At 41.1% G+C, this 20,484-nt stretch overlaps 3 protein-coding genes across 8 annotated transcripts in view; 2 read left to right on the top strand and 1 right to left on the bottom strand.

Moving 5' to 3' along the window:
- Positions 1-175: 175 nt before the first annotated feature.
- Positions 176-7,516, top strand: LOC122845411 (adapter molecule crk-like). The gene is made up of 3 exons (XM_044141697.1): positions 176-677; positions 3,719-4,248; positions 5,831-7,516. The coding sequence occupies exons 1-3, from the start codon at positions 458-460 to the stop codon at positions 5,951-5,953; spliced, it is 873 nt and encodes a 290-aa protein (XP_043997632.1). The 5' UTR covers positions 176-457; the 3' UTR covers positions 5,954-7,516.
- Positions 7,517-8,154: 638 nt separating this feature from the next.
- Positions 8,155-15,078, top strand: LOC122845412 (14-3-3 protein epsilon). 2 transcript variants are annotated; one of them, XM_044141699.1, is made up of 7 exons: positions 8,155-8,425; positions 11,597-11,796; positions 11,883-11,989; positions 12,606-12,812; positions 12,885-13,021; positions 13,113-13,166; positions 14,432-14,570. In XM_044141699.1, exons 1-6 carry the CDS (start codon positions 8,362-8,364, stop codon positions 13,118-13,120), a joined length of 723 nt encoding a protein of 240 aa, XP_043997634.1. In that variant the 5' UTR covers positions 8,155-8,361; the 3' UTR covers positions 13,121-13,166; positions 14,432-14,570. The 2 variants fall into 2 exon arrangements, with proteins under 2 accessions (XP_043997634.1, XP_043997633.1); XM_044141698.1 differs by lacking the exon at positions 13,113-13,166 and having other exon boundaries at positions 14,432-15,078.
- Positions 15,079-15,463: 385 nt separating this feature from the next.
- Positions 15,464-20,484, bottom strand: part of LOC122845413 (glutamate receptor 4-like) — an 87,874-nt gene continuing 82,853 nt past the window's right edge. For 2 of the 5 annotated variants that reach the window (XM_044141700.1, XM_044141703.1), the window contains exon 16: positions 15,465-18,537. In XM_044141700.1, coding sequence (XP_043997635.1) covers positions 18,373-18,537 — 165 coding nt within the window. In that variant the 3' untranslated portion in view covers positions 15,465-18,372. Of the gene's footprint in view, positions 18,538-20,484 lie in introns of all 5 variants that reach the window. The other 3 variants (XM_044141702.1, XM_044141701.1, XR_006373039.1) reach the window with 3 other exon arrangements.

The following is a 20,484-nucleotide window of genomic DNA, read 5'->3' on the forward strand; positions in this document are numbered from 1 at the left end:
GTGTCTCTGAAAGTTGGAATATTAGAGTGAAACCACAATAAATTCTGACTTGTACAACAATTTCTTGTTTTTATTCCATTAAAGTAAAGCTTTAGTCCCAGTCAATATTTATGCTGAGTTAATGTAAAGTTCGGATCCGCATGATTCCCATGTCTTTTAGGGGACGTGAACGCACCGTTTCCCATTGACCGGGCATCCCTTTCCGGTATATGAGGTCTACTTTTCCCTCGATCCGCCATTACGGTCCCGGAGACTGCTGTCGCTCGGTAGTTTTAAGCAGTTCTGTGTTTTGATCAGCGGAAACCTGCGGTTCTGTTTGGTTCCGAAGAACTTTAACCGCGGGAAGTCGAGGCTTTGCTGCGTTTGTTTGCCAGCGCCAGCGTCGGGAAACAGAAGTTGTATGAGTTACGGGGAAAACGGGGTTCTGTCCTGAAAGGTCGGACCGGACTCCGCTACCATGGCCGGTCATTTTGACGCCGAGGACCAGGATAGCTGGTACTGGGGCCGCCTGAGCCGCCAGGAAGCGGTGTCTCTGCTGCAGGGACAGAAGCACGGAGTCTTCCTGGTCCGGGACTCGTCCTCCATCCCAGGAGACTACGTCCTCTCCGTGTCCGAGAACTCCAAAGTTTCCCACTACATTATCAACGACATAAGCAACAGGACGAGACCTGGATCAGGTAAGGCTCGGTTCTTACTCATCCAGGTGTTTTTTTTTTTTTTTACGGCACAAATTTAGTTTTAAGGTGAAGATTCTGGGAGGGATATGGTAGGCCATTTTAACATATAATCGCATTGAGATTCCAGATTTTTTTAAATTGGTATATGACTGGACATATGAGTAAATGAAGGAATCTCTAATTATATTTGACTGTACAAGTACTGGGGCCGTAATGTAATTCTGACTTTCTGAAAGTCAGAATTAAATTCTGACATTTATGAATAAAGTATTCAAGACATCCAGAAAGAATTACTATATGAAACATTTCAGATATCTACAATTAAATTATGACTAGTCATAAAGTAAATTCAAGAAATCTTACCTTTTGTTCTGACATCTCCAATAAAAGATAACTGAATTGTATATTTTGATAGACATTAATTAGATTTGACGAGGGCAAATTAAATTGTAGATGTCTTAAAAGCAAATTATGACTAGAAGAATCTAAATTAGGGAAATCTGAAATTATTATTTTGATTCTTTTTACGATATCTCCTAATGAATTAGTGATGTCTTTAATTAGCTTTTCAATTTGAGTTAACATTGTGACTAGTCAGAATGACATTACTGGTATCCTGAATTCGTATTCTGTCTAATAAAAAGTAGAAAAAAAGATTTTTGAAAATGTTTCATTTTCAGTTTGGGAATGGGTTTACCATAGAACTCCCGTTTTCTAAAGGCGTTTTCAAGAGAATTGTGTTTGTCAGAAGTGAATCAACAGGAATTTGTTTTGCAGATTTCTGAAGCAGTCTTCAAGTTCATGAAGTTTGTACTGTTTGGACAGCTCAGCGGCAGCACAAGGTCGGCTTATTCCCCCTTGTGTAAATCAGATATCTAAAAATGTCATTTAAGTTAAATTATAGTCAGAAATGCACGACAACAAATGACAAATCTGGTGATGTCATTTAATATATTAAAAGAAATTTTGACTTGTGATGATGTAAAGATACATTTACTTTTTTTTTTTTTTTTCTAGTCAGAATGTGAATGCAGATTTCTTAAATTACCGTTCCTGGTCGACACAATGCATTTTTAGATGAATGTAGTTCCTTACATTCAGACTCGGTCGATTTTATGTTAAAAAGGCTTGCCATAGAAAGCTGCATGTTGTGACATCACAACTGAGACATGACTGGGCAGATTGGTGTTTCAGGAATGTCTCTAGTCCGTCCCCTTCACGCTGCTTTTTCCCTGAATCTGACTGCTTCACAAACCTTTCCTCAGGTGTTGCACAGTTCTGCTTGTAACCCACCAGAACCTCTAAACGTTCTGATTTAACCCACCAGAACCTCTAAACGTTCTGATTTAACCCACCAGAACCTCTATACGTTCTGATTTAACCCACCAGAACCTCTATACGTTCTGATTTAACCCACCAGAACCTCCAAATGTTCTGTTTTTCAGTCACTATCGATTAATTCCACACAAACTGGTATTTCTATGGAGGGTAAAGAGTGCCAAATTACAGTAACAATTTGTTACTGTAATTTAATTACAGCATTTAAATAATAATTCATTAATTATTTAATGAATTAATGAATAAAATTGCTTAAATATAAATTAATATTCAATTAAATGTTGATTTTATATTAAAAATTACATTTTGTTTTTCATGAGCCAGGAGTTGCTCACCTACATTTGTCAAAGCTTTTTCCACACTTTCCAGTGAAAATATTGACCTCGGAGTGGAAGACGTTGTCTTGACTTGCTGTTTGAAGCTGCCAGTCAAACGTCAGGGTTTCTGTAGAAGCAACCAATCAGATGTCAGGCTGATTAATGTTCTTTATCAAGTAATGATTAACTGATTAGCAGCCATTTTGTTAAGAGTTTTTTTTTTTGTGTGAAAATGGGCGAAAATAATCTGAAAATGATCTGTAGGGCAGAATGTTAAATGACATACTGGATGTAAACATTTTTTTTTAATTTAAGGATCTTGAGAGTTTATATTTCTAAGCAGAACCGCGTAAAGTCGATTCTTCGTTCTGAACCGGACTCTGTTTGGACCATTTCTCTTCCCTGTTCCGGTGTGCCTCCGCCATTTTTAATTCTGTTTTAGCGAATTAACCTGCAGCGCCCTCTGCTGCATGAAGGCCAAAACTACAACAATAAGAGATTTATTTGTCAAACTTTGTCAAACACTCACAGACTCTAATGAAACAATAAATATAGCATAAATTGTTAGACGATGTTTTGTTTCAGCCTGAAAAAAAACCCAACGTCAATGATTATTTTACGTTAAGTGTTAGCGATGCAGTTAGCCCCAGATCTGTGTGCCAGTGCCAAGCTATGTATGACAATACTGCTTTAAAAACAATAAAAGTTCTGCAGTTCACCCCAAGAAACTGAAAAATATCCCTAGAGATACAAATTCCTCTGATCATATAAACAATGTTTTACATGTTGCTTGGTTTCTAACTGGTATATTCAGCTTTTCTTTTAAATGACCCAATCTTAAGCAGCTTATCCATTATTTTTTTAAGCGCATATTATTTGGTAAGCTAGTTGTACGGGTCGCACTGTGAGCTCATGTCACAGTGAATAAATGATCGTTTACATGCAGTACTTTATGGACCAACGTTTGAGAAAGACTGGTTTAATCAGGCATTATTAGTTGATTAATTGTATTCCTTTTACATCTGACTCTAGAGTTTCCTTCATAAAACTAACCAAGTGGTCGGGTGCTAGGACTTTGTGTTTTGGAGTTAAAAAATGTTTAAAATTGACAAGAAATTTGAAAATGCCCCTACTGTTTTATTGAAAGACATTAACAGTACCTAAACACCAACGATAAAGTTTTACAAAAGGGGACGATTTTATAACCCCTAAAATGAAAATCTGATGTTTAGTTGATTGATGTAACTAAAGCCTGGTGGGCTGCCAGGCTGGTCATCCACTGGGAAACCCTGATCAGGATTTATTCTGTCTGTGATGTAAACCAGGAGTTCATTCATGTTTATTGATTGTTGATGGAGGCTGTCTGTCCGTCCATCCGTCCGTCAGGTGTGGAGTCTAATCAGTTCCAGATCGGGGAGGAGTCGTTCGTGGCGTTGCCCGCTTTGCTGGAGTTCTACAAGGTCCACTACCTGGACACCACCACGCTGTGCGAGCCGGTGGAGAAGTCCAGGAGCGCCCCCGCCCCGCCCGCCGCCTCCCAGCAGCCCAAGGAGCAGGAGTTTGTCCGGGCGGTCTTCAACTTCCCCGGCAACGACGACGAGGACCTGCCGTTCAAGGTGGGCGACGTGCTGCGCGTCCTGGAGAAGCCCGAGGACCAGTGGTGGAGCGCCGCCAGCCAGGACGGACGCATCGGGATGATCCCCGTCCCCTACGTGGAGAAGTACCGGCCCGGCTCGCCCGGCGGCAACGGGGCCCCCCAAGCAGCCCCCCAGGGGAACCCACAGGGCGACCCCGGCCTGTACGCCCAGCCCATAGTCAACGCCCAGCTGCCCAACCTGCAGGACGGCCCTGTGTTCGCCCGCGCCATCCAGAAGAGGGTCCCCAACGCCTACGACAAGACGGCGCTGGCCCTGGAGGTAGGAGACCTCCGTCCACATGTCCACACACTGTCTCCCTTCAGCAGCTGCACACAGGTCCATTCACAGCACGGTTCTGAACAGAGCCTTTAGAACCGGCCGTCTATGGCAGGCTGTTATACCATAAAATCACTTCACAATCCAGATATCTGAAATCATTGTATGACTTTACATATTAGCTGATTGAGATATCGCTGACAATGTTCTGACCAGTATAAATGACTTCAGATCCACCATTAAATTGTCTGGAAGCTGTAATTCAAGTAAGATGGCAGATAACAATTACTTTAATAGGTGATTAGTTTAACAATTAATCTGTAAAATAATCAATTAATTATTTATGTTGATGAGTATTTGGGTAAGAAATTTGGCAAATTTAGCAGATTTTCTATTTTGCCAATTTTTCATGCTGTTTTACCATAAAATCAACTTATATTGTGGGTATCTGAAATTACTTTGACTAGACTTACAATATTATCTTTGTGCAGGAAGCCAAATTTAACGTTTCAGCTCAATTATGATAATCAAACTGTAGAACTCATTTTTAGCTATTTACAGCAATCTGCTGCACTAAATCCAGAGTCCAATAAATGAGTTCCTTCCTTTTAAACGTGAGGACACAGCAGGAAGTAAACATGTAGGGAAAACCTTCAGGTTTTCAAGTGTTTTAAATGAAACCCTGATTATAATGGAGTTATAATGTGTGGCGTAACGGACCGCTGACTGGAGACCTTCATGGTGCTCTAGCGTTTTATTTCCCGGGAACAAAACTCTTTCAGTGATGAACAAACTAACATTGATGTCTGAACCAAAGACCCACAGTGTCGTCTTAAAGTCAGTCTACGGCAGGCAGTTTTAACATAAAGTCATTCTGTACAACTATCTGTCATTACAACCAAACGTCTTCAAAGTGTGGATCCAAACATAAACATTAGCATGCTAACCAATCAGGTCGATTGTTTTCCACTTGAGTTTCTTGTAAAAGTAACTCTGCAGCTGTAAGCCTGATTGGGTTTTCATTTCCATGTCACTTTTTCTGTCCTACCTGCAGCAGGACGAGCCTTCCTGTTAGCTGCTGTTTTCCACTCACTTCTATAGACAACACAGATAAATATTCTGTTTAAAGCAGCTTCTGAACGCCGCGCGGCAAAAACACAAACTCTTACCAACTACCTCTTGTCTAGTTTGTAGTGCAAATAATTTAAAATAACACAAAAACTAACTATTAAGTAACTTTTCAGCAAGAAATATGAGCTTGTTTTAAGTAAATAATTCCTTAATATTGATGAATAAGACCCAATTCCATTGGCTGATTATTTCACTTGTAACAAGACATTTTTTCCTGGTTATAAATAAAATAATCTGCTAATAGAACTAAAACTCTTTCATCAATAATGAAAAATTATTGATTTAAAACAAGCTCATATTTCTTGCTTGTAAATTGTTTGTCTTGCAAACAATTTACAAGCACCACCACGGAATTATGCAGTGTGTGAACCTGTCGGGTCGGTTTGGTGGAGTCGTTCCTGGAAGCTGTATGTGGTTCCGGTCCGACAGGCTGGTTTGGTTCCGTCTCCTCCAGGTGGGGGACATGGTGAAGGTGACCAAGATCAACGTGAACGGCCAGTGGGAGGGCGAGTGCAACGGGAAGCACGGCCACTTCCCCTTCACCCACGTCCGGCTGCTGGACGACAGCGAGAGCTGAGCAGAACCGGGCCGACCGGCCGGGAGGAAGCTCGCCCACCGTCCGACCTGGATCGGGACCGGCCGGCCGGAGGCGAGTGTGCCGGCCTTCCTGTTGTCTTTGTGGTGGACAGGTTTGAGCCTGGGGTCAGACCGGGGTCGCCTGTTTTCCCCCTTCATTCCAGTTTCAGCTGCTGAGTGGAAAATCAGCTCCACCTCATTTTATTTGAATTAATGGTGGGGTTGTTTAGGATTTTAATATTTATTACCGTGGTGCGGATAATTCTGGAGCTGCGGATGAGTAAAGGCAATGTTTGTAAAATGAACATGTTATTAATAGTATGGGTGTCTTTTTGTACTCTTGATTTTTTTTTTTACTATTATTATTCTTTTTGGACCAAACATCTACTCAGAAGCTTCCAGAAGTCGGGCTCTGGTACTCTGGCGGCCATCTTGAAACTAAATACTTTAGTCTTATTTTGAACATTTTTCTGCTCCTCTTGACCACAGAAATATGGAAAAAATATTAAAGTTTTCATTAAACTAAATTTATCACATCCAACAACAGGGGTCAAAGGTCAGGGCCTTCTGGTTTCTGTGGTGCAAGGGAACCTTCAGAGGTTTCCCTGGTTTGTGATTAAACGGTGCGATGCATCAGTAAGAGGATCATCCCGTATCATGATGCCTCCACCGCCGTGCCTTGGTTCTGCCGGTCTCGGGTGGAGCGGATCGGGATCACCCACAGCGAGACGGTTCAAAGATGTGAACTTTTTCCCAGTTTTTGCTTGTTTTTTGTGGCTTCCTGTGAAGCGTGTTGACGTCCTGCTGACCTGACGGTGAAACTGATCTGAAGCCAAAGGAGGGTCAGTTTCTGGGTTTTTGTTTATCTATGGAAGCATTAAAAAGAACAAAAAAAACATCCACAAATGAACACATTTTAAATTATTAAACTTTCAAGTCGGATTTTTATAACAGGCATTCCCCTATTGTAGATTTGTAATAGTACAATAACCCCTAATATTCAAACAAACTTATTTTAATGTTTGAATTTTTATATTTTCTCTGGGAATAAAAAAATATTTGGTTTTTTTTGTTTACTTTATTGTTTTTATTCTTTAAGCAGAAGAACATAATTTTATGACTTGAAAAGCTTTTATAACAAACATCCATGTTTTATTGGGACAGATCAAACTTCCTGGTGTTGATAGTACTTGTTAGTGGTTCTCTCCCTGACGCTGGATTAATCCCACAGATGCAGCCACAGGGTTTTGTCCGTCTGCCTTAAAAATATTCAATGAGTTTTGTTGGGAATATTTCTCCTGACTTCTCAGTTTTATATGGACAAATTTAACCTGTTTTTATTGCGTTTTATATATTAAAAACACCAAATATGTTTTGATGGATTACTTCCCCTGTCTTGAGTTTACAGTCATTTTCTCTCCAGTTTCTTTTGTTAAGTCTTAGAGTAAAATGTAAAAAGAGCTATTTTGTACACTACAACAAAACTAGGTTTTATTACAATGAAAACCACAGCCAGTCTGTACAACACTGCATATACTGAATTAATAAATAAATATATGAAATATTTCTGACTCAGTCGTCCATTCTTGTGAGGGCTCCTGCAATCTTGTTTTACCAGAGGTGGAAAGAGCACAAAAATAATGCAATCAGGTAAAAGTACAATTACTTTGATCAAATTTGACTCATGAGCCTATCTACTCTCACCTAGTTTACTTACACAGTGATGGCACTGACGGCCTCTTCATGTGGCTGGCACAGAGCATCCCGATCTGTTGCCTCAAAACAACCGTACAGAAGTTCTTCGTGTCCCTGTGACCATCATCTCACAGATTGTTTTATGCTCATCTGAACAAAGGGGTTTACACTTCAAGATGACGAGAAACAAGATTATTCTCACTTTCCCAGAGAAGGTCTTCCTTTATTTTTTTTTTGGAAATGTATGAATCCTTGACATTTGCATTAACAAAAAATCTCTTTGGTTAAGGTCACAAAGAGACTGGTATAAACTCATCTGTAAAACAAACAATACTGAATTCTAAAGGAATTAAAAAAATTTAATATACGTTCAGAATGAATATAACAGAGAAAATCCAACCAGCCACACAATTGAAGAAAAAAATCTAGAACTTTAACACATTTTTAAACTGTTTGCATAAATGTAGGGTAAATAAGATATTTTAGAGGATTTTGTAGCTTCGCGGGAGGCGTGGATGCTGCTGCTGCTGCGTGGATTTCCCGGATGGAACGGCGGCGCCATCTTCACGCCTCTGCTCACCGGTGGGTCTTCGGCTCAGCGGAGCGACAGAGCTGTTGCTGATCCACCGCCAGGACTCTCCGAGCAGCCCGATTATCGTCCCCCTGTTTCCCCACCGGGACGCTGAACGCAGCCCTCCCCGCTACCGGAGCACCATGGCGGACAGAGAAAACCTGGTGTACCAAGCCAAACTGGCCGAGCAAGCGGAGAGATACGATGGTAAGGCTGCGGACACACACAGATCATAACGGTCACTGCGGAGTGCTGCGGCCCCCGCTCCGCCGCCTGCCTGTCTCCCTGCGCAGCGCAGGGGGCTCGGAGCCGCAGGTACAAGCGCTCACATGGATCTGGGGGCTGAGAGGACACAAAATGGCGGAGGCTTTCTCTACCTTATAAAGGGAAAATCTTCGCCTCATAAAAACCGGTCTCAGTCCCAACAGAAAGCGGGGTCCGTTTGCGAGCGCGAGCCCCGGTTTGTGCTTCGCTAACCGGGGAACGTTTATGTTAATGCAGCTAAGCTAGCCTCCTGCTAGCGCTAGTTAGCTGCTAACTAGCTGGTTAGCCTTTCTTTACTCCTCAGTCCTCCAGCTCAAACTTAAACCAGTTTACTTTCCACCAGTCATAGCAATAAAATATCGCTTAGTGTCTAAAGAACCGCAATAGTTCATTTTGACGAATCGCCCCCCTCAAACTGTGTGATTTAAAACACATGACTAGCCCTTTAATTCAGGTGTTCATGTCCTCTTTACTGCAGGTCCACCTGCAGTAACAGGCATGTTAGCAAACATTTACTGAACAATTCAGTCCCTAATTAAACCATTTAATCAGGAAGAGTATTAGAAATCAATTTAATTTCACTAGTTTGGGGTAAAAAATTAAAACAGCTTCAGTGTTTTAAAGCTAAACTTTCCTGATTCATGTGCGTCAGTTTGAATTAATACCAGTTAAATGTTGTGAATCCAAAATTCAAAAAATGCCTAATTAAAAATTTTAAATATTGCCCCTAAATGGAATGTGTCCCTGAATAGTCTTTCCTTTTTTACAGTTGTTAATAATTATCAGTTAATTGACCATTAACCGTCACTTTAATAATTCAAAAGTTCACATTTTACTGGATAATTATTTTTTTCACCTTTTAGAAAAGCAACCAATCGTATTATACATGCAAACTAAAACATACTTAGTTGACATTGTTTATCAGCTTGAGCATTGGAGCTAAATCCAGTTTCAAGATGAAAAATGATTTTTGAAACTAGACCTGCTTTCATTTATGAAATTAACCAACTTTTTTTGTTGTTTTGGGTTGGAGCAAAAAAACAAAAAACCCTCCAAGTTTTATTGATATTTTAACAGAAAAAAAAAATCCGATCCTCAAAAGTGAATAGAACAGCTGAGCAGAGTTTATTTTTGGTGAGGCTGAAAAGCCTCCTCGTCATCAGCCTAATTTTCCGTAGGTTTCACGGACTCCCAATTTTGATTTAGTCCAAATAATGAGACAAATTAACTCATTTATGAACTAATTAATAACTAATTTACTAGTCAATACTCAGGTTTCTTTTTGTTGCTGTAAGTTATTTGACTTTTATGTTGTCAGTTCTAGAGTTTTCTTGCAGCAGTGTGTGAAAACCGACGAATATTGGAAAAATCATTGATATTGTCTTGACCTCATTTCCTGTCCCGCTGTCTAAATCATCCATCCAGACTCTGAGGCGACGCATTCAGGACGCTCTGCGCCTCTTTCTGTTCCATGCCAGTTCCCAGTGCTGGTTGGCATTTATCGTTTATCGTTTATCCTGATAAATTTGTTGGAATTATTTTTGATTTATTGAACGTTTAAACCCCCTCCCCTCCCCCCACCCCAAACCCAGTCATTATTGTCACGATTGATAGTTTTACTATTTTTTTCCCACTGTTTCTTCAATGGAAACAGCAATAAGTGCCAACACTTTTGAAAACAGTGTGAAGTTTAGTGACGTAAATCACACTTCTTTATGTGACTGGTGTTATAAACAGGAATGTTGTTCAGGAGCAGCATTTGTGTTTGTCTCCAATGTGGTAAAACTGGCAGTGATGATGATTATGATGAGTTTGTAGTGAAGGGTCAGAGGTCAGTTCTGCTGATCTTCAGGTGTTGAGAAACATAAACACTGATATTCATAATAGTAACAGTAATAATACTCAACCCAAACAAAGCAAGACAAAACATTTTCCCACAACAAGACGTTTTTATTTTGCACATGTTCCAGAGCGGCTGCAGCTGATTGGAGGATTCCTGTGTTTCCCTCAGCAGCAGGTTTAGATCAGATACTGATAAAATGATCAATATCGATGGATCTGAAGTGACTGTAACGGATATGGTTTGTACATGTGGTCACGTCGCTTCGGTTTCCAGGAACTCCTGAGCGTCGATCAGCTTCCTGCTGCCGCCGTGCCTCTCAGCAGGGCACTTCACGTCAACTCACAGAAATACGTTCCATGTTGCCAACTAATAATTAATCTAATAATCAATTATTCTGACAATTACTCTGTTAAAAAGGAAAACAAAACAAAAAAATCTGCACATTTTGATGATTTTTCATTTAATCACAAAAGGTTTTTTTCTGCAATTTAAAAAACATTAAAACATGCAAATAAACTTCTAAATCTTTTTTAAAATAAGAAAATAGATATTTTATCACCTAAAACAATTTTTTTTTTTGTCAACGTTTGATCCTTTGTAGCAAAAGATTCATCTGCAGAGAAAAAATACAACTTTCTAATATTAACATGATAAAAGCTCTAATTGTTGAATTAACTGATTAATAACTGGAAACCAAAAGCTGAATATTAGATTTTTTTTTGTCTATTTTACACATTTTGAACCAGATGAAGCTAAAACTGCTACATGACCAGTTTTTGGTGGAACGTAATTCTAGAAAATAAGTGGCTTTTTTTTTTGTTGTTGTCCTCCTGAATGCATAATGTATGTTATGTAGTTCTGTCCTAATAATAAATCAATTAATGTCATGGTAAATTAAAATGAACTCAGTCATTTACATGGTTCAAAGTTTTTCTCTTTGTGTCAAAAATGATAAAAGTTTTCCGTCTGGAGTTTTGGTCTCAACCAACCCTTTATATGACGACTTTATAGTTACTTTAATTTGTTCTGTTTATTTATTATGAATATTAAAATGTCTTCCAGTCTCAGTGTTAAATGTTCATTAGAACTTAAAGTTTAATAATCTTTGAGAATTTCTTCTTGTATTATTATTATTATTATTCCATTACTTGAAAATGGACTCAAAGCAACAATATTATCGTTTATCGTGATAACTTCTACTTTATCGTCCAGCAGAAAGCAGGTTTTCTTCTGATGCGATTTAAAGTGTTTGTTGTCGCGTTGCGTCTCAGAAATGGTGGAGTCCATGAAGAAGGTGGCCAGCATGGACGTGGAGCTGACGGTGGAAGAGAGGAACCTTCTCTCCGTCGCCTACAAGAACGTGATCGGCGCGCGGCGAGCGTCCTGGAGGATCATCAGCAGCCTGGAGCAGAAGGAGGAGAACAAGGGCGGCGAGGACAAGCTGAAGATGATCCGGGAATACCGGAAAACGGTCGGCTCCGCTACCGCACCGCCTCACCGGGAACGCTGGCTGGCCTGAAGCCGGTCTGACCAATCACAGTGTGTTTTACTGTCCAGGTGGAGAACGAGCTGAAATCAATCTGCAACGACATCCTGGATGTTCTGGACAAACACCTCATCTTAGCAGCAACCACCGGAGAATCCAAGGTTTTCTACTACAAAATGTGAGTACACACACACACACACACACACACACAAAATGGTTTCCAATCTGCCAGAAATCAGTGAACGTGAGTCCAGAAAACCAATCATGATTCTGATGGTCTGAATAAAGTAGCAGTAGCTCACTGATGGAGGTTTAGACTGGATGAATGGATGGATGAATTCATCCATCCATGAACTGATGTGAAGTATGAAAAAACTAAAACTGCTACTACAATTAAAACTAAACACTACTTATCTAAAAACTAATAAAACTGAATTAGACAAAACGTCACAACAAAATAAAACTAAACTGTAACGACAAACCCAAAACTATTCTAACGGCGACCAGAACTCAGTCCAAATGAATAGGAGCTGTAAAACAAGATGGCCGCCATGGCTTGCTGACATCACTCTGACATGCAGAAACACGAGTGTGTTGGTGGGGGGAAAAAATCCCTAATTTCCAAAAATGAAATCTTCAGAAAACCAAAAAAGAAAAATGGAAAAAATAATTTTATCGTCCAAAAACAGGAAACTTTTAAGTTCACAACAACAATCATATTGTCCCTCTGAGTCTTCCTGAGTGTGGAGTCGGTTTCTGTTGGCGCCGCTGACCCGCTGTCTGTCCCGCTCCAGGAAGGGAGACTACCACCGGTACCTGGCGGAGTTCGCCACGGGCAACGACAGGAAGGAGGCGGCGGAGAACAGCCTGGTGGCGTACAAGGCGGCCAGCGACATCGCAATGATCGAACTTCCTCCAACGCACCCCATCCGCCTCGGCCTGGCACTCAACTTCTCCGTTTTCTACTATGAAATCCTGAACTCGCCGGACCGGGCCTGCAGGTACGCGGCCGGGCCGCAGGGCGGGACGGGCCGGATCTGACGTGGTGTAACCTGGTATTTTGGTTCTGGCAGGTTGGCGAAGGAGGCGTTCGATAACGCCATCGCGGAGCTGGACACGCTGAGCGAGGAAAGCTACAAAGACTCCACACTTATCATGCAGTTGCTACGGGACAACTTGACGCTATGGACCTCAGACGTTCAGGGAGACGGTGAGACGCCTCGCTCTCCACCGCAGCCTTCTCAATTCCCTCCAGAGTTCTTCCTTCCACTAACTCTTCATCTGTTCCTCATCCTCCTCAGACTGTTGAGGAGCCTCCTCTTCCTCCCCTCCTCTCCGTTAGAACAGTGTGTTTAGTAAGTCATTCCTCCTCAGTGGCTCCACCCCTCACTGCTGCCCTAACCTCCCCCTCACACCTCTGAGCTGCTTCCTGTTTCCTGTCTGCTTCCTGTTTCCTTCCTGCTTCCTGACTACTTCTTGGGTTCAGAGACCGTCGGGAAGTTTCAGTGTTTTTGAAAAAATAAACATATTTCCAGACGATATTCCATATTTTCATCCATGATCAATAACTGACTTTTATAAATTCAGATGTTAAATGTTTTCCTTCATTTCTCATGAATTTCTGATCTTCTCTCCAGTGAAAACGTCTCATTGAGTTAAATTCATTCATTAGTAATGACTGTAATCACTATTGAGGTCACATGACCCCCGTCGCTTGACCCCTCACATGACCCCACAGGTCGCTTCTTCATCACTTCCTGTTTAAATCCCGATGGATTCCACTTGTCTCCCTCACACAGGTTGCCATGTTGTCGTCATAGTAACCCCTCTGAGCTACCACTGTTTCTGTCTCACAATGTATTTTCCCTCCTACTAACCTCACCAGCACTCTAACAGCGCCCCTCACAGCATGGTGCCACGCTGCCAGCAGCAGGTTAGCCTCTGAAGCTAACAGGAGTTGTGCTGTTTGTTTCACTGGAGCGCTTCATGTGAAGTTTTCCCATCATTACTAATGGAGAAAATGGGTCATGTTTTCTTAAAGGGACAGTTCACTCCTTTTTCAGGTGCTCTGATCAGAATCTCTGAGCATCTTCAGTTTGAGGTGACATGTTATCAGCAAACACTATGCTATATTGTGGCTGTTTATGCCATGCTAGAATATACAATGGTATATGTTAGCATATTAGCATGGCTACCAGTATACTATACCTATATTAAAACTATATATGCTCTCCTTTGTTAGTATGTGTTATGGTATGTTAGCATATAGCATATCCATTCCTAAAATATGGACATTTATGCTAAATTAGCATATGCTATGTTAGCATATACCTATACTATGTTATGCTAGGTTTCCGCTATTGTAGGCGTTTCTTCCAGACTAAACTTCTACCTTTATTTAAAATTTTTTATCTTGTTTTGTTGCACTGCTTCTCACTGGACTGTTAGCTTTAAAACTGAGGATGCTGAAAAACAAACATGTTCTGGTTTGAACAGAGCTTCACTAACGCTGCCGTAATGTGACGGAGGAACGTTTCTACCTAACTCTGGAACCACTCCAGAAGTTTGACGCGACAGCCTCGCCAATCCTTGCTAATCGCTCTCTTGCTCTTCATTGCAGGCGAAGAACAGAACAAAGAAGGGCCACAAGACGCGGAGGAAGAAGCCCAGCGAGACTGAACAACTCAAGACAAACCCTCCTCTTCCTCTTCTTTCTTTCTTTTTTTCTTTCTCGTCCCAGAACCAGCTCCGGTTCCAGCCGGGTTCAGCCCACCATCTTCCTCCTATCCTCACATGCACGTCTCCTGTCTGTCCCCTGAGGATCCTCCCCGTCCACCGGGGAGCGTCCTACTCTTCCTCTCTCTCCGTTAATCATCCTCTGCGACTTTTTTTTTTTTTATTATTATTTCGCTTTCTTTGCTGCATCATCTGTTGCCAAGTCCGCTCGCCTGTATTTGTACCACACATCTGCAAGGCTTTATTTAAAGATGAAACTTGTTTTTGTTCCTTTGTGTGTTCATGATGCGCGTCGTCTCCATGCTGTCGGTTTGAAACTCTTCAGTCCTCACGATTAGAGACTCCAGCTGAGTCTTCAGGGTTCCCTCATGTCATCCTGTCTCTTCCTCCTCTTCTTCCTCCTCCTGTTGGGTATGTGTAACGTGAATCTGATTTGTACTACTGGATATTCTCACCGGAGCCACAAATACCATCTGTATTCTTTCTGAAACGCAGCATGGAAAACATTAAACTTCAAACTGAAAACTTCAACCTGTGTCCTGTCTAAAACTCGACCACTAGAGGGCAGTCACGTCTTTTCAAAGACTTCAGTCTTCATTCTTCTGAAGTGTTAAAATATATTAAAACAACTTCATTTAAAAATGAATCTTAAATGTATGCATAGTTTCCATCCATCCATTTTCTTACACTCTTGTCCCTAGTGGGGTCAAGAGATGTTGGTGCCCATCTTCAGCTAATGTTTCGGGCGAGAGGCGGGTTCACCCTGGACGGGTCGCCAGGCCGTCAGGGAATACGCATAATATATAATAGAAAAAAGGATGCAGTTCTTTGCTACTAATTGTCAGCACTGGGACAACTAAAGACATAAAGAAAACTTTTTAATTAAAAAAATAGTGAGACAGAGGGAAGTAGGTCAGTTATGCTAGCCTGACTTTGACTACATTAACATGTAGATGTGCTGTGGAATTTGGGGTGTTTCAGAGAAGTCTGCTAAATGTTTTCAAAGTTAGCAAAAGCACAAAGCTAAAAACTAGGTCCACTTAATACTGGACCTAGTAGAAGCGCAGTAGAAATTATGTGGAAAAATTAACTTGGGAGCTAAATGGACTTTGCACATTGGCACTTTGTGTTGAACTTGGGCTCTTTGCACGTACGGCGCTGACGTCACATCCGCATGAGTGAAATGCGGCTTTCTTGTTTCCGCTTTGAGTTACCATGACAACTAGAAAAGATAAAGCCATATTTCAGATGCAAATAAAGCAACACAATGAACATTGTTGTCTTCCAAATATAATGGGCTTTTAAGTTTTCATGGATTCCCAAGCGATCCTGAATTAAGAAGACGGTGGCTTGTAAATATTCGTCTCCACCAGTTAAACCAACGCTACACAGCAAAGTGTGCAGCCTTTACTTCACTCCGTATCACCTTCTTCAGCCTAAAACTACCGGAGGGAGACAGATGGTAAATAAAGGAGCCGTTCCTGTGTTATTTCCACGGAATCATTTCTGTATTCAGCCTGAAAGAGCGAGTTTATGGGAACGACCAGCAGACAAGCAGCTGAACTGATCCGCCTGTACACACCGCTGTAAACACCGTCCTATTAGACGAGTGTAAAATGCCATTTTCAATAGACCGGAAACAACCGAGCCGCTTTTCCCCGAACGCGGAAGCTGACGTGCAAAGAGCCCGAGCTCCGCTATTAGTGTCAGTGTCCCCATCACTGAAAATCAGCATCACTTAAAGAAAATGACACCACATTTTAATCTGAAATTATTTTTCCTTTACTTAAAAAAGATCAAAATAAAGACGTACAATTAAATCAAAAGACGCCCATGTGACGCGTCCGGTCTGGAGACGGATGGCAGGACAGGAATGCAGACCTGGACCGGTGCAGCTGGTTTCTTCCCTTTTCGTAAACATGTAAGAGGACGGGCCGGATGATGAAACGTCTAACAGCGCCTCTGGGCGTCTCGTGTCCTCCCACAGACTGTCCAGCTGGACGTCTCTACTACAGCATGTTGAGCCTCCCAGAGGATCCACAGTGATTCAGCTAGGACTGGCCCTAATCCCAGTTCAACACACAACATAGTGGGAGAGATGGCGTCGTTCCATTGATGGCGGTAAAGTACTACCCTGATAGTACTGACTCAAGTCATTTTTTTTTAGTTCTCAGCATAAAAAAATAGATCAAAGAATGGAAAAAACTAAATAATCAGAGAGCAGGAAGTTGGTTCCTAGAGCTGCTCTCTGGATCTACGTCTGCACAGTGAGGACTGTCACGGCACCGTCTGTTCCAGAACCACGATCCGGACCAATGGCTCAACGACGCATGCGCTGAAGAAATACTTCCAGATTATTCCTAAAACGTACATCAACAAAGGGTAATATGGTTGTTTATATCATATACTTATAAGAGGAGCTATTTTCTAGACAATAAATGATAAATCTCATAAAAGACTTGATTATTGTAAAAATAAAGGCCTTTTTTTGTCCACCAGAGGGCTCATTGACATTCATTCCATGCAATGTGAAAAAAAACACATAAAAGCTAAAATTAATTGAAAAGCTAAAGCTAGATGAAATCCTAATAATAGCATGTAGGCTATCACTAGCATATTTACTTAGAATAACAGTGAAAAAACCATACTCTAGCTACATTTAGCTAAAATGCTAATATTTGCTAAAATGTTACAAGCTACAGCAGTCATGTCAATTATGACAATTATTCATTAAAATAATTATAACATTGTTTGTGAAAATACATCCTCTTGTAACAAATAGTATTTTAATTAACATAAATGAATATAACATTTATATATAACATATATGAATATGACTGCTGAACTCTTAACTGGACTGCACTCGAAAACTGGTCTCCACTTCATGTACATAGCTAAATAACTTCTATTTTACTGTCATTCCTGCACTTTATATTTAATATTTATATTGTATTTTATTTATTCTGGAGAAACCTCATTGGAACCTCAAAACATTGTCCTGAGCCGTATGCAACGAAATTTCCTTATGTATACACCCCTGTGCATACAAAATTACAATAAAGTCTAAGTCTACACTTCGTTGAGCTACGTTTTAAGAATAATCCGGAAGTATGTCTTCAGCGCATGCGTATTTCAGCCGATTGGTTCAGATTGCGTTTCCAGAACCGATGATTCCGCGACAAAGACTACACGGGTCGGGCCTATAGGTGGAGCTAGTAACATTCATCCTGGAATATACTTCAGAAACTTTACTGCAACAGGTATCAGAATATTTGGGCAGTGGATACCCTTCACATTTAGTTCGGATGCTCCTATATTAATAGAATAAACACAAAGTTCATCGGTCGTCGTCCGCTTCGTTATTGCGACGAATAAAATCTCCAGAGATGGTTTAGAAAAGAAAGAGTCTTCACTACAGCGTCCGCTATGTACACGAGTTTAAAAAGCAAGCACAGCCGTGGGGATGTACAGCTAGAGTTCGTCCTCAGAATATACATATTTACTAATCTTCACAGTATTCTAGATTTGCTCATATATTCAGCATCAATAGATTTAAATTTCCACTTTTATGAATAGAAATATCTGCGTTTGTTCCCGTCGATATCTGTCCGAGAGCGGTCAGCTCAGAAAACACCAACTAGTTTCAAGTGTGCAGTTTTTTTCCTCTGATATTATTTTTTGTCCTCCGGTTGGAATAAAAAAAAAAAAAGTTCTGGTTCGTCCCCCGCGGCCTGGCAGCGACCCGCCGGCCCAGTGAATCTGCCTCCTGGTGGTTCCGGTCGGTCGGTTGGTGTTGCATTAAGGCACTTGAGAGGTTTTTGGTTTTCAAGGAAGCTCGGAGGAGACGAGGGCCAGGCCGGAGCTCTGGCGGACGGGCGGCCCGGTGTGGACGGCCTTGGGGCAGTCGGGCGTCAGAACCCGGCCGTTCTCCCCGACGCTGCCGGTGATGGACAGCCGAGCCTTGTTCCTCATGGCTTCTGTGAAGGTCAGCTGCGGAGGACAGACACAAACAAGAGGCTTGTTTTACTCCGAGGTTCTGGTTCTGGACATCTGGAGGAACGGCTGCAGACTGGAGTTACGGCTCGACACCAAAGGAGAAGTGTCAGGAATGGCCGCCGAGTGCCAGGAGTTTGAAACAGAAAAAAAGATTTAATCTGAAAATTAGTTTTGAACAATTGTTTTTTTTTTTCCAGTTTGACATCTTTTTTCCAGTTTAGGATTTTCAGTTTCAAAACTTTTTTCAGGTTCAAATCTTTTTTCAGAATCAATTTATTTTTCAGTTTCAAACTTTTATTCAGTTTTAAAGTAATTTTTGAATTTCAATTCTGTTTCAGTTTCGAAACTTTGTTTACATGCTAATTTTTTTGATCTTTTGAACTAACTTTATTGCCCAAATTTATATCTGAATCTGCCCTCTTATGGGTTTATTATCCAAAAAATCAGTCTCGAACAAATTAATTTTGAAGGTGACCTAATATGCTTCCTTCAACAGGTTAGGATTCAAAACATGTTGATTGCATTTTTTCCACAAAATCATTCTTAAACAAGATTTTATTCTGCTCTGCATTTTGAGCTGTTTTCAGGCCTCTGTCACTTTAAATCCAAATAAGCTGCTGCTGGCCATGCCCCCCACTCAACTTCTCACACTCCCATGTGAAGATGGCTGCAAACAGATGCACAATTATACAACCTTATGTCTTTGAAAAGCAAAAGCGGAGCCTCCTGCACGACCAACCAGAATGCAGCAAGTGGTTTCTGGTTGGTTAGTCAGCAACAAAACACTTGTCTTTTACAGCAGTCATTGTTCAGTGCAGACAGCGATAAAACCAGCTGAGCAAAACGTGCTTGGGTTGTTAAATAATGGGTGGAGCTCCACTGGAGTTGCTAGGCAACGACACAGTGCTCCTTGTTGTGACTTAATCAGTTGGTTTTGGAAATGGCTCATTTTCCAGACTAAAAAACCATTACTTTATTGCCAAAAACCGGCTGGGTGAATTTTGTGTTGCTCTGGAGTCGAGCAACACTCCACTGGAGTTGCTAGGCAACAGTGCAGTTGTTTTTAGAAGCAGTTGAGACTCAAATTGTTACTTTCCTAAAATAATGGCCTATATCATTTTCTGCCAAATGTAATTTTTTTTAGTTGCCTAATACATCTTTTGGAAAACAAGAAGTCGTGATTTTTTTTATTTAACCAAGAAACTTTTAAAAACTCCAATCTGCAAAACCGATGAAAGCATGAGACGTACAGCAGCGCCTCCAAAGAGCCAGAGCTTCCTGTTTCCTTCATCAGCATTTCTGTTTGGACTTTGGCTGTATCTCATGAAACGGTGACCTTTGACCCATATGAAACTCAACGGATGAATCAACGCCATTTCTGTCCACACATCAGGCACTAAATACACAAAGTTAGTTGTAGAGATGCTAATTATTTAGCTGGATTCATGAAAATACCAAAGATGTCGCGTGTTTGGCCGACGGAGAATCTGAATCCTAATGGAGACGCATCGAGATCAGAATCAGCTGAGTTTCACCTTCACCTAACCTGTACATTAATTTGTCATTCAGAAACTCAAAAAGTCAACCCACAGTATCTTCTGGGTATTTTAACAACAACCCTCTTCGGTGTACATGTCGTTACTGAGTGACGAAGACTCAGCATTGACTGTTTTCAGTATCAGGAAACTACATTTTCCACATGGTAGGCGAAGTCTGCGGATCTTTCTGGCTGCGACAGAGTGAGAGAGAGCAAGACGTTCAGCAGATAAAAGCTGAGCAGAGGACAGAAAAGCGTCTGTTTTATCTATTTGGAGGATTCAATGTCTGTCATGGACCATGCTGGAATGTCCACATGAACTGGACTTTATAGGCAAATGGACTGAAGGTGGATCAAACATATTGAATGGGGTCTTTGTTTCAGGTCTTTGCTAGATGTTTTGC

Source organism: Gambusia affinis, linkage group LG15 (genome assembly GCF_019740435.1).
Source record: "Gambusia affinis linkage group LG15, SWU_Gaff_1.0, whole genome shotgun sequence".
Classification (NCBI taxonomy): domain Eukaryota; kingdom Metazoa; phylum Chordata; class Actinopteri; order Cyprinodontiformes; family Poeciliidae; genus Gambusia; species Gambusia affinis.